The sequence below is a fragment of the Crocodylus porosus genome, unplaced genomic scaffold, assembly GCF_001723895.1.
Source record: "Crocodylus porosus isolate Cpor-Errol unplaced genomic scaffold, CroPor_comp1, whole genome shotgun sequence".
Taxonomy (NCBI): domain Eukaryota; kingdom Metazoa; phylum Chordata; order Crocodylia; family Crocodylidae; genus Crocodylus; species Crocodylus porosus.
In genome coordinates this window covers 2,628,408-2,644,118 of record NW_017728914.1, presented here as the reverse complement: position 1 = coordinate 2,644,118, position 15,711 = coordinate 2,628,408, and the positions used below count along the sequence as shown (strand labels likewise).

The 15,711-nt window shown below is 44.8% G+C and overlaps 1 protein-coding gene across 2 annotated transcripts in view; it reads left to right on the top strand.

The window, feature by feature from the left end:
* Positions 1 to 15,711, top strand: part of LOC109309916 (protein diaphanous homolog 1-like) — a 71,564-nt gene that overhangs the window by 40,874 nt on the left and 14,979 nt on the right. For both annotated transcript variants that reach the window (XR_002101082.1, XM_019534810.1), the window contains exons 5-11: positions 1,173 to 1,267; positions 1,592 to 1,693; positions 7,779 to 8,018; positions 8,175 to 8,304; positions 12,436 to 12,560; positions 14,012 to 14,176; positions 14,355 to 14,490. Coding sequence is in view for 1 of the 2 variants with exons in the window: in XM_019534810.1 (XP_019390355.1) it covers positions 1,173 to 1,267; positions 1,592 to 1,693; positions 7,779 to 8,018; positions 8,175 to 8,304; positions 12,436 to 12,560; positions 14,012 to 14,176; positions 14,355 to 14,490 (993 nt within the window). In the remaining variant the exon portion in view is untranslated. The remainder of the gene's footprint in view (positions 1 to 1,172; positions 1,268 to 1,591; positions 1,694 to 7,778; positions 8,019 to 8,174; positions 8,305 to 12,435; positions 12,561 to 14,011; positions 14,177 to 14,354; positions 14,491 to 15,711) is intronic.

The window sequence follows — 15,711 nt, the reverse complement described above, 5'->3', positions numbered from 1 at the left end:
ACAATGCTGCTCTGTGGTTTTGAGCAGCCTTGATATGCCTGTACCTTGCCCCTGCCGCTACCCCTCACTCCCAAGCCACAGCCCCTCCAGCTCTGCCAGTGCCCCTCACTCCTGACCCACAGCCCCCTGGCACTCCTGGTGCCCCTCACTTTTGACCTGCTGCCCCCGGGCCCTGCTGGTGCTCGTCACTCCCAATCCAGAACCCCCTGACCCTGCCAGTGCCCCTCACTCCTGACCATCTGCCCTCTGTCCAAGCCCCACAGTATATGAGTAAGATGGTGAGTGGGGAAGGGGCGATGTGCACATAGGCACAGTTGATATAAGAGGGGCATGTGCCCCCCAGATTTCTGTGCCCACAGTGGGGCACAGGGCAGCAGCCCAACTGGACCAACTCCGGGCAGAAACCTCCTCCATGGCCAAGTGGGAAGGACTCAGTGAAGGAGGAAATACCATGCTGCCGTAGTCGCCAAGGCGAGGTGTCCCCTAGCCACCTGGCAGCAGTGGGGGCACAACTCTGTGCTGCTTCCATCCTCACCTTGGTGGTCATGGTGATATGGCACTCCCTTCTGTACCGGATGTTGCCCACTGGGCAACAGAGGTAGCTTCTGCCTGGAGCTGGTTCAGCTTGGCTGCAGCCCTGTGCCTCACTATGTGCACAGAAATCTGTAGGTATGTGCCTCCTGCCTCCTCCATACATATCCTGTGCCCTCCCTGCTGCATCACTTTTGGTCCTCCCACTCCCCTAGACTTACCTGCAGGGTGCTGCAGGAGCTGCTCTCCACTGCTGGCTGACTGCCATGTGCATGTGCACACATGCATGTGGTGCCCTCTATCTCCTTTGTCCTGCTCCCACCAGTCCCAAGCAGCCCTTTGGAAGCTGGAACTCTGCCAGCCTGCAAGGGGAAACTCATCATTTCCTGGGGTTTTCTTCTTTAAAGGAGAAAATCCCCTTTAAAGGGTTTGTTTGTTTTTTTTGGGGGGGGGGGGGTTAAGAAGTTTTTCTCCCATAAAGGAAAATCCACATTTTTCTCCTTTAAAAGAGGAAATCCACGTCTTTCTGCAGCAAACAGAAAACCCAGATCCCTGATAATGAGATTAGGGCCTCTCTTCCAATATCTATCAGGACAGTTGGTCCCAAGGATTTACTTGTGCTTCTTTTTGGACCCTGGCAGCAATATTCCTTGGCTCCTTCCGTATGCCTTATGAGGAGATCAAGAATGTGATCCTGGAAGTGAATGAGGCTGTACTGACTGAGTCCATGGTGCAGGTGAGTGAGAGTTGGACATCTTTCCCCTGTGGGTAGGTATTGCTGAATAATTATCTCCTGTATCTGCTGGATTGAGGTCTTTATGGAGAAATTAGCTGATATAATAGATATCTTTCCTAAGATCATTGGCTCTTCCTTGGCATCATCACTTGAGTAGGAAAACCCCCCACCTCATTTCCATGGATTTTAGAGGTTTTAGTGCCCAGATGCTGGCCTCCTGAGTTGAAACACTGGATGTATGGCTGAGGGAGCTGCCTTCACTCCAAGTCACAAATGACTCTAATTTAAATGACTGCTTCATTGACTCTGCTGTTTCTCCCTCAGAACCTGATTAAGCAGATGCCAGAGGCTGAGCAGTTGAAGATGCTTGCAGAGCTAAAGGACGAGTACAATGACTTGGCTGAATCTGAGCAGTTTGGTGTTGTGGTGAGTGCCTTACCATTTCAGTAAGGGAGCGCATCACTGTCTCTCCTCTTCTGAAAGGATATTGTTTTATAGCTGTTGCTATGTAAAGTTGCTATGTACAATATTGGATATCTCCCCATCAGCCCCATAACGTGTGATGTTTTGTCCCCTTCCCTTCTCTGATCGGGTCTTTCTCCTACCAGACATGTCCTGTTTTCATAACGTTACTTTTGCATATCTCCTATCTAAAAGCTGTATATTATAGCCATTTTCTGAAACAACGTTGGGACAGTTAATCGTTGGAGGTTTGGCACATGCTGATCCTCACATTCCTCCTAACCTGCAGAGTTGGTCAAACTCTGCTACTCTGGTTTTTCAGGCAGTGATTTTGGTTTCCCCAGATTCCTGCTTCATTTGCAGTTATTAGTGTTAACTTTTTTCCAGAAAGTTTGGTACTTTTTTGCTGTTTTAAAATATCCTTTGGCATCCTCAAGACCTCCTGCATCACCAGCCAGAGATTAACTTAAATTGGGTATCTCATGCCAAAATTACTGTGCCATTATTACCAGCTTGGCTGAAAGGCACTCTTTTTGGACTGCTTTGCCTATGGTGGCTTTATTCTCTTGGTTTGAGATGAGCTGAAAGTCACCCTGTTGAAGGAAAGTCATTTTAATCCACAGTATGGAAGAACCTGGAACCAAGTTTCTGACTCGGCAGCCTTAAAGGCTATAACCCTCCCCACACACACACCTTATTTCCATGCATTTTAGAGGTTTCAGTGCCCAGATACTGCCCTCCTGAGTTCAAACACTGGCAGCTCTCTGAGAGTTATTAAGACAGAGTCTTCATTTTGGGGGACAGATATAGAAATGTATTCTTTTTAAGGCAATTTAAGGATGCCAAGATTGCTGTTTCCTTTCCAGGATATTCTCAGGTTTCCTATAGGCATAATCTTGTTCGGCACCCTGGAATTTGGTGCAGTTCTTCTCTCTTTTGTAGGATTGTGCTCCAGAGTCTATTCTTTCCCTTAAAAAAAAAAAGTTTAAAGCCCTTAGGTAGAAAAGCTTCAGTAGTATAAATAGAGTCTAAACTAATGAGGTATCATCTGTGTATGTTTGTAAAGAGTCAAATAGTAGTACTTAAAAGAGCTGACCTACCTCACTTATGTTGGGACACTGACATCTGCACAATTTCTTAGCTTTGTAATTTGATCCGTTCCCAGGATATCCTGAAATTTACTATATTGATGCCCAGGCATTTTCTTTTCCATCAAAACCCTGCCTTGCTGGGAGACCATGTAATTTGATCCGTTCCCAGGATATCCTGAAATTTACTATATTGATGCCCAGGCATTTTCTTTTCCATCAAAACCCTGCCTTGCTAGGAGACCGGCACAAGGAGAACTGTACTAGATGACAGTGCATTTTACTTAAAGGATCTAGGCAGGTAGGAAGACTTGGGAAACCAAAGAGTTGGGGTCTGGAGAGCAAAAGAAGACATGCATGTAAGCTGGAGAACATCACCTGAGGCATGGGGAATTGGGAAGAGAAGCTACTGAAACCGTCAACAAGCTCCCTCTTTTGAGGCATCTCTGGGGAAGAGGCGATTCTAAATTGGGTTATAATGGATGGTGTCAAATGTGCCAAGTTGAGGTGCCAAGAGTACACTTTTTTTTTTTTTTTTTTTTACTATTGAACATATTTTACATGAATTTGTGTTCAAAACACTGAGCCATAGCTGAATATTTTGATGGGTAGGAAAATGAGAACTTTTCTTGTAAGGTTATTTTTTGTCCATAGTACCTAAGGCCCCTGCCAGACTTTACACTTAAGATATGATTAACCCATTAATCATGTCTTAAGTCACAACCTGACCACACATTAAAGCAATTAATGTTATCATAAAACAAGGGATAAGCAACAAAGTTATTCTACAGAAAATGTGTAATAACTTTGTAGCTGGTTCCTAACGTGCCATTAATTGAATATGTTGCTAGGTATACCCCATAGGGTAGCCCCATCAGCTGCAAGCTCCCAGCCTCAGGAGCAGCTGGTGTGCCTTCACGACTGGGAATGCAAATCAGCAATCTGCTGATAGGGCTTCCAGCCACAGGAGCTTGCTACTTGCCAGTACAGGGGTAGCCCAGGATCATGAACCTGGACACCGGCAATAAAGCATGATGGGATCTGATGCTCAATCCCACAATCATGCCTTCTGTCATGCATATGGAGGAAGCACAATTGAGTGAATTGTGCATCAGATCCCATCTTGCCTTTACCTGCACATATGGCAGGGTGCTTGCATAACATTAAGAAGTCTTAATTTATTACAGGAAATATGTGTTTGATGGGTTTTCCTCTTGTCATGGTTAATTTTGATTGTTAAATCTGTGTCAAGAAGGGATTTCCCTCAACATCAGATTGGATTGCACTGGTAGTGATGGGGTTGATGGTCCCATGGGGTATGGTCCATGCCTTTGGATCATCTGGGTATATTTTACCTAACCAGTTCCTTGCAGTTGCAGCATCCCAAGACCCTAGTGGTGCCCTTGTCTGTCTCTCACTTCCTGTGGCACACTGTAGGTTACTTTTTAACTGGGGGCTTAGTGGTAGTGATGTGTAAGAATAGATGTTTCTGTGGAGCTTTTTGAAGAAATCATTGCCTACAAACATGGGCAGGACTCAGTAGTCCAGGTAGCTCTTCTAGTCTTGCATTCCTAAATGAATGTTGCCTTTGAAGTGAAAGGTTGCCACTGCAACTTTTGGTCCCTTTGTGCTGCAAAATACATAAAGTCCTGCCAATAGATGAAAGATCTAATATCCCAGTAGTTACCATTCAGTCTGGGTTAGAGTTCCAGCTCAGACAGCCTAGTTAATAGTTTTAAGGACATCATCACAAGGGGCACAAGGTGCATGTAATCTGTAGCATCACACGTAACACCTGCAGTTACATGTAGTGCCACAGGTTGTAGTTCAGCCCTCCAGCATTCCAGGAGACTGTTCTTTGTCCCCTTCATCCTAGTTCCAAGGAGCGAGTCCAACACCAAACTCTACTGCCCCTGGAAGGTAGAGTTTGGTTCTGTCCTTTCTTGTTCAGTCCTGTCTTTCTTTATGAACAGGATAAAATCCTTCCTGCTCAAAAAAACATGGCAGGAATATACCTCCCAAACCCTCCTGCCACACCAAAAATATCTGTTCCTGGGGAGTCAATATCTCTGGCATTATCCACCAGCCAAGGAAGAGCACATAGCAGGAACTTGTGGGTGGTTAAGTTCATGTCCAGGACATTCAAAAAAAAAAAAAAAAAAAGTTGGCTCTTAACTTTTACAAGTAGTAAATGGTATGGCCAGAGCAAAAGGTAGACTTTTCAGCACTTCTCCTGAAATAGAGGGAGTGTCAGAGCCCTGCTGGGTGGTGTGACCAGGAAGTCCCTGTGTTCTAAGTGCAGTGACTTGATGCTGTAATTTGCAACGGCCATGGCTGAAATGAAGGGGAGACTACAGTCCCCTCCTGAAGCAGAGCCAGCATCAGAATTTTCCCCCTTTGCTGACCTCCCACGATATGATGAAGTGGGTGAATCATGGTGCCAGCATCTACTGGATAATCAGAGATACTTTCTGCATTGCTTCTCCCATCAGGGACCTGCCTATACCAAACTTGTAGGCAAACCAAAGACTGCATGGCAAGGGCCTTGGTTGTGTTTGCATAGTTGTACATGGCACTGTGCACCAACATGTGCAGGAGCTGAAGAGACTTTCTGAAAAAACAGTGGCAGGCCTTGTTTCTGTGCCAGGAGGAATATGGCATGTACTAGATCTGGCAGCATTGCTGGATTATGACCCACACAGTGTGCCAGCAGCAGGGATCTGTTGATGGCTAGAAATGAAATTGATGAGCCTTTGTCAGTGGAAATTGACTGTGTATACTGTGGCTCTGTACTGCCAACTTTGGGGGGGAGGGGAATGGAATCCCTGGTGGATGTGGTTACCTGGGCAGCCAGTTCAGGTAATGCTTTCTTCTGCACTTGGCTGCCCATGGGAACCTCTACAGATGGGGGCAAGAGGCTGCAAAGCACAATGGGAGCACTGCATGCTCGCTCCATGGCTGTGGAACATTAACAGTAAAAGCTTTTGCCATGCCCTGCAGTTCTCTGGACAACTAGACATGTGAATGGCTGTACATCTATTTCATACTGTTTTAGTGATGCTGCAAATTTGCTGGAAATTCTTAGCATTTCAAATGAGTGTCTGCCTGTAAATTCAGGGCACTTGACTTGATGTCTGGGGAGACCCCTTCTAGTCCTATATTCCTAGGAGTGTGTCATCTCAGGTGTGACCTATTCCTGCCATTTTGTTTATTTTTTTGGTGAAATCTGAGTATTATTCTTTTGATTGCTAAAGTACATGTAGTGCCTATAATACACATTGCTTCACAGTGTATGGTAATTGTGTCAGTACTTGCCCTTTGGTGAAGCCATATCTTAAAAGTTTTTTATCTTTATACCTGAAGTCTGCGTGTATAGAACTTAGTGTATGAGGTTTAAACTTTAACCTTCCCAAGTATGTGGATGATCTGTTGACTCAATTCATGACCAAGATAGTGAGTTTCTTTCCTGGTCAATTCAGTTTTCTCAATCCAGATTTCATGTCTGTGTTGGGAGGCAGGCTTTCTACCTGTCTATTTAAACACTTCTGAGTTATTCTTCTGCACATTTCTGTTGCTTTTAATATTTTGGAGGGACCCTAATTCAGAAAAGAAAGCCCTCAAACGTGCATTTAATTTGCTTGAGATCTTTGAGGCTAGAGAAGTTGCTTTAGTGTTTTCTTTAAATGGAAGTTTTCAGTGGAAAATCCATGAAAGGGAGCAATACCATATTATTACAAGTATAACTTGATCTTTTTCCTTCCAAAAGAACCATAAAAGTTAGATTTGACATACACGCTGGGTCAACCTATAATTGTACTCCCAACAATGTTGACTTCTCATCTTGCAGTATTTTTGAGTATGCAATAAAAATACCAAGTCAAAATTCTTCCCATTGCAGTTTTTATTTTGGTATTTTCAGTGCATTTCATTTTGTGTCCATTCCTTGGGGTTTGTTTTTTGTTTTTTTGCTTCTCCCTTGATTTTGAAAAGACAATAATAGCAGTTCAAGAACATTATCTGTAGTTATTAAATTATATATGGGGAAAAATTAATGTGTTTTTTTCCCCCTAAAATTGAACCTGAAAGTGTGGGTTTAACACACGTTGGATCAGCTTTTAATTGGAATATGGTAGTCTGTTTGCCAGTAGTGGAAGTTCTCTTCATCCATCCTCTCTTCAGGTTTTTACTTGATTTGTCTATCTTTCTTCCTACTTTTGCAAGTTTTGGATTTGACTTGTACTTTTATGGTTTTTGGGTTAGATCAGGGATGCTCAACCTGCAGCCCACTGGCCAAATGCAGGCCACAGAACCATGGTGTCTGGCCTTTGGAGTCCCCATGGGTAGGGAAATTTCGTAGCGGGGTGGGGGCAGTGGGCGTTAATATGACCCCTCTTTCCCCCACTGCCAAATTCCCAAACCCTGCAGTGGGTTGAAACCAGGTCATGCCCCTTCCCACCCCCACCCCATGGGGCTGGGTTGGGGCTGGGTCATGCCCCTTCCCCCACAGGGACAGGCTGCCCCCAGTCCTCCTCCATGCAGCCAAATAGGGCCCCAGTGTGCCCACCCCAGGCACCGGATTGGGACCATCAACAAGATCTGACCCGCAGACAGCAGATCTGGCCCGCTGTTCATCCGGCCTGCTGAGGAAAAAGGTTGAGTACCACTGGATTAAATTATTGGATATGCAGAATGGAACTGGACATGTTCCCAGCTTTAATTACAACAGTCAGATGGGGTCCCCAGCTTCAATTACAACAGTCAGATGCATTTAATGTTTGACTGTGTGTCTGTATGTGTGCATTCAGTGGTTAACTGCTCTTAAATGATTCTGGGACTTGGAAGGTGATACTGCAAAGGATCAGTGATAAATAGTCTTCCTACCTGCCTCCCTATTTTCTCAGATCATCTTGGTTTCCTTTCCCCTTGTGTATGACACTGTTCCTGTCCCTTTCCCTTCTCAGATTAGCTCAGTTTCCCGCCTGCGGCCCCGCCTCAATGCCATCCTCTTCAAGCTGCAATTTAATGAACAGGTGGAGAACATCAAACCTGAGATTGTCTCAGTAACAGCAGCCTGTGAGGAAGTACGCAAGAGCCAGAGCTTCTCCCAGCTGCTGGAGCTCATCCTACTGTTGGGCAACTACATGAATGCAGGCTCTAGGAATGGTGGTGCTTTTGGCTTCAATATTAGTTTTCTCTGCAAGGTGAGTGCCTTCCATGGGCAGGATAAGGAATTGCTCCTTCGGTGTCTATTCCCAGTGAAGCCTTCATTCACCTTCATGTGGAACTGAAAACAACTGTTGGCTAGTCTGAAGTGCTCTCTGTTACCCTATTCTTATGGTCAGTTTTCTCATTTCCAGCTACGAGACACGAAGTCCAATGATCAGAAGTTGACACTGCTGCACTTCCTGGCTGAGCAGTGTGAGCAGTTGCATCCTGAAGTGCTGAAGTTTACTGATGATTTCATCCATGTGGAGAAAGCCAGTAGAGGTATCTTTCACTACAGCGTGCACACGTGTGTTGGGGGTGGGGAGAAGAGGGGAGGGAGCAGGGGGAGGTCATAGAAGGTGTGGTCCTTAGTTAGGTGGAAAGGTGGATGGATACATAACAGTCCTAGTCTCCTTATTTTGTCTAGTGAGGGGTGACTGCTGGATGTGGCTGAAAGTGATAATCTGGATCATTTTAAACAAAGTCAGTTCAGTTTGTTTCTTGGCAAGGGGACTTCTGGCTGAGGGGCTGTTGCTGAATTTAAAGCTAGTTCACAGCAGTTGATAATTCTATAATGTATGGTAGGAGAAAAGCCCCTCTCCATGTGGAGAGAATGCTAGGCCTAAACTAGAACGTGTTAAATAATATATAAATGACAGCTGGAAGGAAGCACGACTGTTGTTTTGTCATGTTATAGAAGGCTGCTTATATTGAGTCACTGTCCAGGGAGAGAGGAAAGAGAAGAAACAGCAGGATGTAGACTGCAGATGTATCCTTCCTGCAAAGAGCAGGAATGAAAGCTTTCACGAGAGTGCCTGAAGTCCTGTCCCCCTCCCAGTTCTGCACTCCTTATCCTGCCTTCCAGTTTCTCCTTCCTTGGTTCTCATCATGTTTCCTCTCAACCCTCAAACTCTCTTCTGAAACAATAGATTTTTATAAGAAGCGTATGTCCTTATTCTGAAATGTGACTGGGGAGCCCTATGGTATCTTTGCAAGTCTCCAGTTGCTTCAGCTTTGGGATTTCTCTAAATTGTATCAAATTATCATTTTCCCATAGGGACCGTTCTAACCACCAGAGATCACTAGTGTACAGAGGCTGTCTGGTAAACTACCCCATGCTACAGGCTGCAGAGGATGAGGGGTCACGGACTGTATGCTGATTCTGTGACCTTGGAGTTTCCTCATATGCTGGAGGGAGTTGTATAACCTGATCTTGGCTCCTCTGCTTCATAAGAGTGGTGCAGATTCACCACAACGGGGCCAAATATCTGGCTTATCTTCCCTTTCTTCTGCCTAGCTGGAGAGGAAAAGGAATGATGCGTATATGGAATCCTGGAGACCTCTTCTGTCAATTGAATGTAGAAGATGAGTCAAGTTTTCATAGATTTTTAGGTTTGGAAGGGACTTCAGTAGATCATCGAGTCTGACCCCCTGCCCTGGGCAGAAAAGAGTGCTGGGGTCAGAGGACCCAGCCAGGTGCTTGTCCAGTCTCCTCTTAAAGACCTTCATGGTAGGGGAGAGCACCATCTCCCTTGGGAACCCATTCCAGTTTCTGGTCACCCTTACTGTAAAGTTCTTTCTGATGTCTAATCTAAATCTGCTGTCTGTCAGTTTATGGCTGTTGTTGCTAGTTACCCCAAGGGGTGCTCTGGTAAACAGTATCTCCTATTCCTTGCTGCCTGCAGTACCACCACCCCCCCCGAATGAATTTGTAGCTGGCCACAAGATCGCCTCTCAGCCTTCTATTGTGGAGGCTGAAGAGGTCCAGGTCCCTTGATCATTCCTTGTAGGACCTTACCTGCAGGCTCTTAACCATACGAGTGGCCCTCCTCTGGATCCTCTCAAGGTTATGTATATCCCTCTTGAAGTGCGGCATGTAAAACTGGATGCAGTACTCCAGCTGCTGCCTCACCAATCAGTGCTGCATAAAGGGGAATCTGCTTGTGATTCACCTGCTAATACATGACAGTGAGGTTGGCTTAACCTATCACTTTGTCACGTTGATAACTCATGTTCATCTTGGAGTCGACTATGACTTTGAGATCCCTTTCTGCTGCTGTGCTGCTTAGAAAGTCATCCCCCAGTCTGTGAGTGTGTTGATGATTATTTCTCTCTAGGTGTAGCACTTGGCACTTGTCTTTGTTAACTTGCATTTTATTCTTTTCTGCCCACTTTTCCAACCTGTCCAAATCCTCCTGAACCCGTTCCCTGCCCTCCAGTGTGTTTACTTTGCCCCATAATTTGGTGTTGTCCATGAATTTGGACAGAGTGCTCTCCACACCTCTTATCCAAGTCACTGATAAAGATATTGAACAGCACTGGTCCAAGGACCAAACCTTGGGGATTCCACTGCCCACAACTTTCCAGGTTAATACTGACCCATCCACCACTCTTTGGGTGCATCCCAAAAGCCAGTTTGCCACCCACCTGACCATGTAATCATCTGTGACAGCTTAGTTTATTTATAAGAATGGGATGAGACACTGGCCTATAGTTACCTGGATCCTCCTTCCTCCCTTTCTTGAAACTCGGGACCACACTGGCCCTTTTCTAGTCCTCTGGGATCTGTCCTGAGCACCATGAGTGTGCTCAAACTGTCATGCCAGTGGTTCAGATATGACACTGGCCAATTCCTTCAGCGCCCTTGGATGAAGATCATTTGGGCCTGCTGATTTGAACATGTCCAGCCCTTCAAGTGCACCTTCACTAGGTTGGTGCTAACTGTTGGTGGGCTGATATCCTTCTTGTACCTGTCTATAGTCCAAATGGGAGATGTGTCCTTATCCGTGTTCAGGAATACACAAAAAAACTCATTGAAGAGCTTAGCTTTGTTCCTCCTATCTTACCAATTGCCCTAGTCTGTCCTGTGGGTGTCCTATGTTGCCAGGCACCTTCTTTTTCCTTCCTATATACCTTAAAGAAGGACTATTTGTTGTCTTCAATTTTTGTTGCCAGCCTGAGTTCCATTGTTACGTTGGCCTTTCTAACTGATTCCCTGCAAGTACAAGCCCTGTAGGTATATTCCTCTTTGGCTACCCCCTGCTTCCACTGTTTGTATGCATCTTTTTTCATCCCTAGGCTTTCCTGGATTTCCCTGTTCAGCCAAGAGGGTTTCCTTGGCCCCTTTACCCCCCTTAATGTGCAGTGGGATAGTCCTCTTCTGTGCGCTAACAATCATTCCCTTAAGGAACAACCGCCCTTCTTGTACTCTTAACTCACCAATGCTCTTGTTCCTCAGTACCTCACTTACTGAGCTCCTGAGCTCATTGAAATTGGCCTTTCTGAAATCTTGCACTTTTGCCCTACCAGTTATGTTTCCCACCTTTTGCTAAATAGTGAATTCTAACAATTTGTGGTCACTATCCCCTAGGTTACCCTCTATCTGCAGATCTCCCACCAGCTCATCCCTTGTGGCAAATACCAAGCCCACTAAGGCATCTCCCCTAGTGGAAATATATACCTCCTGCATTAGATGAATGAAGGTCCTGTATGCAGGTTAAGAAGGCTACATGAACGGTCAGATCTAGCTGATTGCTCCTCCCAGCAGACGTCAGGGTAGTTTAGGTCACCCATGGCAACCATAACCCTTGAGTGTACTGCCTGTGAGAGTTGCCTTGAGAATTCCAGGTCTATCTCTTCCTCCTGGTGTGGCAGTCTATAGTAGACCCCCGCTACCAAGTCTCTTTCCTCCTGACCCCCTTATATTTTGACTTGCAGTACTTCAATTTGTTCCGCTGCTGATCCCATCTTGATTATAGAAGACTTGCATTGCTCCTTAACATAGAGAGCAATGCCTCCCTCCACCCCCCCACCCCTCTTCTTCCCGACTAGCTTGTCTGTACAGCTTATAGCCCTCTATGCCTACTGCCCAATCATGGGTAGGGTCCCACCAGGTTTCAGTTAATCCAACCAGGTTGAAGTCTTTGTTTGCAAGCAGGAGTGTGAGTTCCTCCTGCTTGTTTCCCTTGCTCCTAACATTAGTATAGAGACACTTTAGTCCCCCGATAGGTGCCCTTGGAACTCCCCTGTCCTGATGTCTGTCAGGCCCCTTAGTATTTACATGGACTGTCCCAGTGCATGGTTCGTAGTTCACTTTGCCTAGGTTTTCTCTGTCTTCTGAATCCCCATCCCCTGACAAACCTAGTTTAAAGTTTCCTTCTGCCTGAATTTATATGCCCTTCAGAAACAGAAAATTCAGCCAAGGGTCCCAGAACCAGCCTTTGTCAGCAGTGGTGAAAAATCTTTGTACAAGTATAAATTGCCTTAGTTTGAAACTAGGTTAGGCTGAACCAGTGTAAATAGTGCCAGCACTTAGATGTTGAATAAGTGCTGCTACAACCCTGATTAAAACGGAGTGCATACATTGAGAGTTGCTAGCCCTATTTTTGTCTGTGTGTCTTTCTTTTTTTTCAGTCTCTGCTGAGAATTTACAGAAAAATTTGGATCAGATGAGGAAACAGATTTCAGATGTGCAGCATGATGTTGAGAACTTCCCTGCTGCCACAGATGAGAAGGACAAATTTGTGGAAAAAATGACTATATCCTTTTTCTTTTTTTAAGAAAAAAGAATTTGTACATAGGCATGAGTGATGGCAGTGTGCTGCAAAGCTGTAGTGTTAATATAGCTGGTCCTGTGGGCCAAGGTATCTCTGACCTTGAATTGGGACAAATATTTGTGTATGGCCAAGAAGACCTGTGGTGTGCATTGAAATACCCTTTTCCATACAGAATCTGGGAATCTTTCAGGTATTTGGGCAGCTTGCAAAAAAAATAAATAGAAGTGCCTTACAGGAAGCAACTGTGCATTGCTTCAACCTGGCTCTGTAGCATATGTATAGACTGGGCACTTCAGTGGGCCTTTTTGGCACTTTTAGCTAAAGCTGATTCAATCAGCTGTTCAGTGAAAGCACACAAAAGCCCCACTAAAGCACCTGATCTTTACAGACATCAGGCAGACCAGGTCCAGCTAAAGTGCTTCTTCTGGGCATTCACAGAGCTTGGTGTGGAAATGTGCAGAGTTGAAAATTAAAGCACTGGGTTTTGTTGGGGTTTTTGTTTTTGTTTTTTTTGGGGGGGGTGTAGTTTAATGTCTACAAGCAGCCTTAGATGCTATGGGCAGAGGAGGTACCAATGTGTTTCAGCATCATAGGCCTGGAATTTGACAGTATGCCACAGATGGTTGCTTTTTTGCAGTTTCTGTAGAAGTTGGTATGCAGATAATGCCACGGACAATAGGATTCTGTTTGTACCATTCACAGCGACAGAAGATGAAGTTTGCTTCTGAGACAGTATGCTACCAGGTCTTAGGGAGCTAATGCCAGAGGCACTGGAATCTCAGTGCATTGTAATCTGATGAAACTTTAATACTTGGTATGCACTTGAGCAGAGATACCCATAAGGCTTCAGGGGAACAGAATTGAGATATAGATGCGCTGCATTTCAGTGCATTCATATGCAGTCAAGGAGACCCCTTGGCACGGTACAGGGTGTTGGGCAGGTTTACAGGTAACCAGACAGGTTCTTAGGGAGCTGTGTGAACACTGAGATGCAGGTGTGTTGACTCTGACTGCATTGTAATGACTTGAGCCATAGGGAAGGAGGAGTGCTGAGGTACCGTAGAGTCTTATTTTGTAAGGAAATGCCCCTCAGGTATGTGCCATGGAATAATTTAGTATGTGAAGTGGGTTATTGGAAGCATGCTAATTTCTAACATGGGTCTTAACCTGTACTGAACATTCCCACATAATTCCTGCCCTTAATAAAGGGGTTGAACTTTTGTGCCAATCTTGACAAAGAGTGCAGAGGTGACCTAATTGAACATGTGGATGACTACTGCTGGTGGAGATGGGGATTTCCCTGTGCTGTTAAAGAAATCGGATAAACTGAGAGTGCACTGGTGAAACAGATAGTTCTGGTGCTTACAGGGACTCTCCCTCATCCCTGGTGTTTCCATCAAGCAGCTGTCTTGTCCTTGACTCTCAGGTCTCACAATTTTGTTAAGGAAGCCCAGGAGCAGTATGACAAGCTGCGAATGATGCATTCAAACATGGAAAACCTCTTTAAGGAACTGGGCCAGTACTTCCTGTTTGACCCCAAGAAAATATCCATTGAGGAGTTCTTTCTGGATTTGCACAACTTTAGGAACATGTTTCTGGTGAGTATGTTACTCTTTCCTCATTCTCCCTCTTGGCTCAGACTGTTCCTCCAGTGCACCCAGCTTTGGCACTGTCCTTTCTTACCTTATTCCACAAGGAAAGTAACCTTCTTTGTAAATATCCCCACATAGCCCTTTACTTCATTAGCTACTTCTCAGTTTACTCTGCTATTTGCAGCAAGCCATGAAAGAGAATCAGAAACGGCGTGAGACAGAAGAAAAGATGCGTCGAGCTAAGCTGGCCAAGGAGAAGGCTGAGAAGGAACGACTGGAAAAGCAGCAGAAGAGGGAGCAACTGATAGACATGAATGCAGGTACTAGAGGGCAAACTGATAGTAAAGGGTTTCTGGTTTGTGTGTGGAACAGTAACAGTAGCAGGAATCCTAAGATACAACTGTGAAGGGAAAGGGCTGCTAATCCTAGGCTGGGTTCTTGATGGAGACAGATAAAGATTGCAGCACACAGAAAAGTTGTCTGAGCAGAACAAGAAAAAATGGTTCCGTCCAAGTGAACTGGGCTTGCAGCAGCAGCTTTGGAATATGTGCACAGAATATTAGATCATGATGATGTACTTATTTTGGTAGGCAGTATAACTTACTTTACAGGTGAAAGAGGGTGATCCTGATCTTAGGAGTTTATCATCTTAATGAAATATGGTAAATTTTATGACATGATATCGGTAGTGGGGAAAGGCATTCCTGTCTTTTGCTCTGCCTCTTCACTCTCCCTCTTGGGATATCTAGGAGATAATTGCATAAGAGCCTGATTTTCATCTCTTACTTTCTCTCCCTTTCTAGAGAGATACTTTGATCTTACTCCAGTTACATGCAGCAAAAGATTATCTCTCTTCTCCTAGTCTCCAAACAGCCTAGACTTAAGAGTTCCATCATTTCCTTTCAGCTATCAACCTCCTGATTTCTGGGCCTTCTCCAGAACTGTGTGCACATGAAATAAATACCCCAAACTGGAGCTAGAACTGCAGGTGGAGCCTCAGAAAGACTGTGGTGATACTTTGTAATAAGAACAAGAGCAATAAGTGTCAAGACCATTGCTTATTACTACCCATCATGCTTGGTTCTCTGAAAATGTTAGTCTTTCAAGCACCAGAAAGGGCTTACTGGGCCATGACTTGAGGACCACTGCTTTGGGAATATGTTTTAATGTCTGATGTCTCTTTTGATACAGTCAAGAATGTGTTTGACATCCTTTGCTGCAAATGAATTGAGGCCCTCCCTGTCTTTGTATTAATACACTAATGTGAATCTCAAATCCCTTTGATTGCATCTTCCAGTTTCTTGCCTAGCTGTGTAATACAGTAGTTAGGCTAGTATCTTTTAGATCGAAATCTGTCACTTACAAATTTAATTAGCCATTTCTTCAACCCTTCACTACATTATCCATTACTCGAAAGTATTAATAGTGATTGAATCATAACATCATATGAGACCTCAAGGTTCATCTAGTCCAACCCCTTGTACAGATGTAAGATAAACTATTATATACAAGATAACTATCCCAGACAAATGCTTATCTAG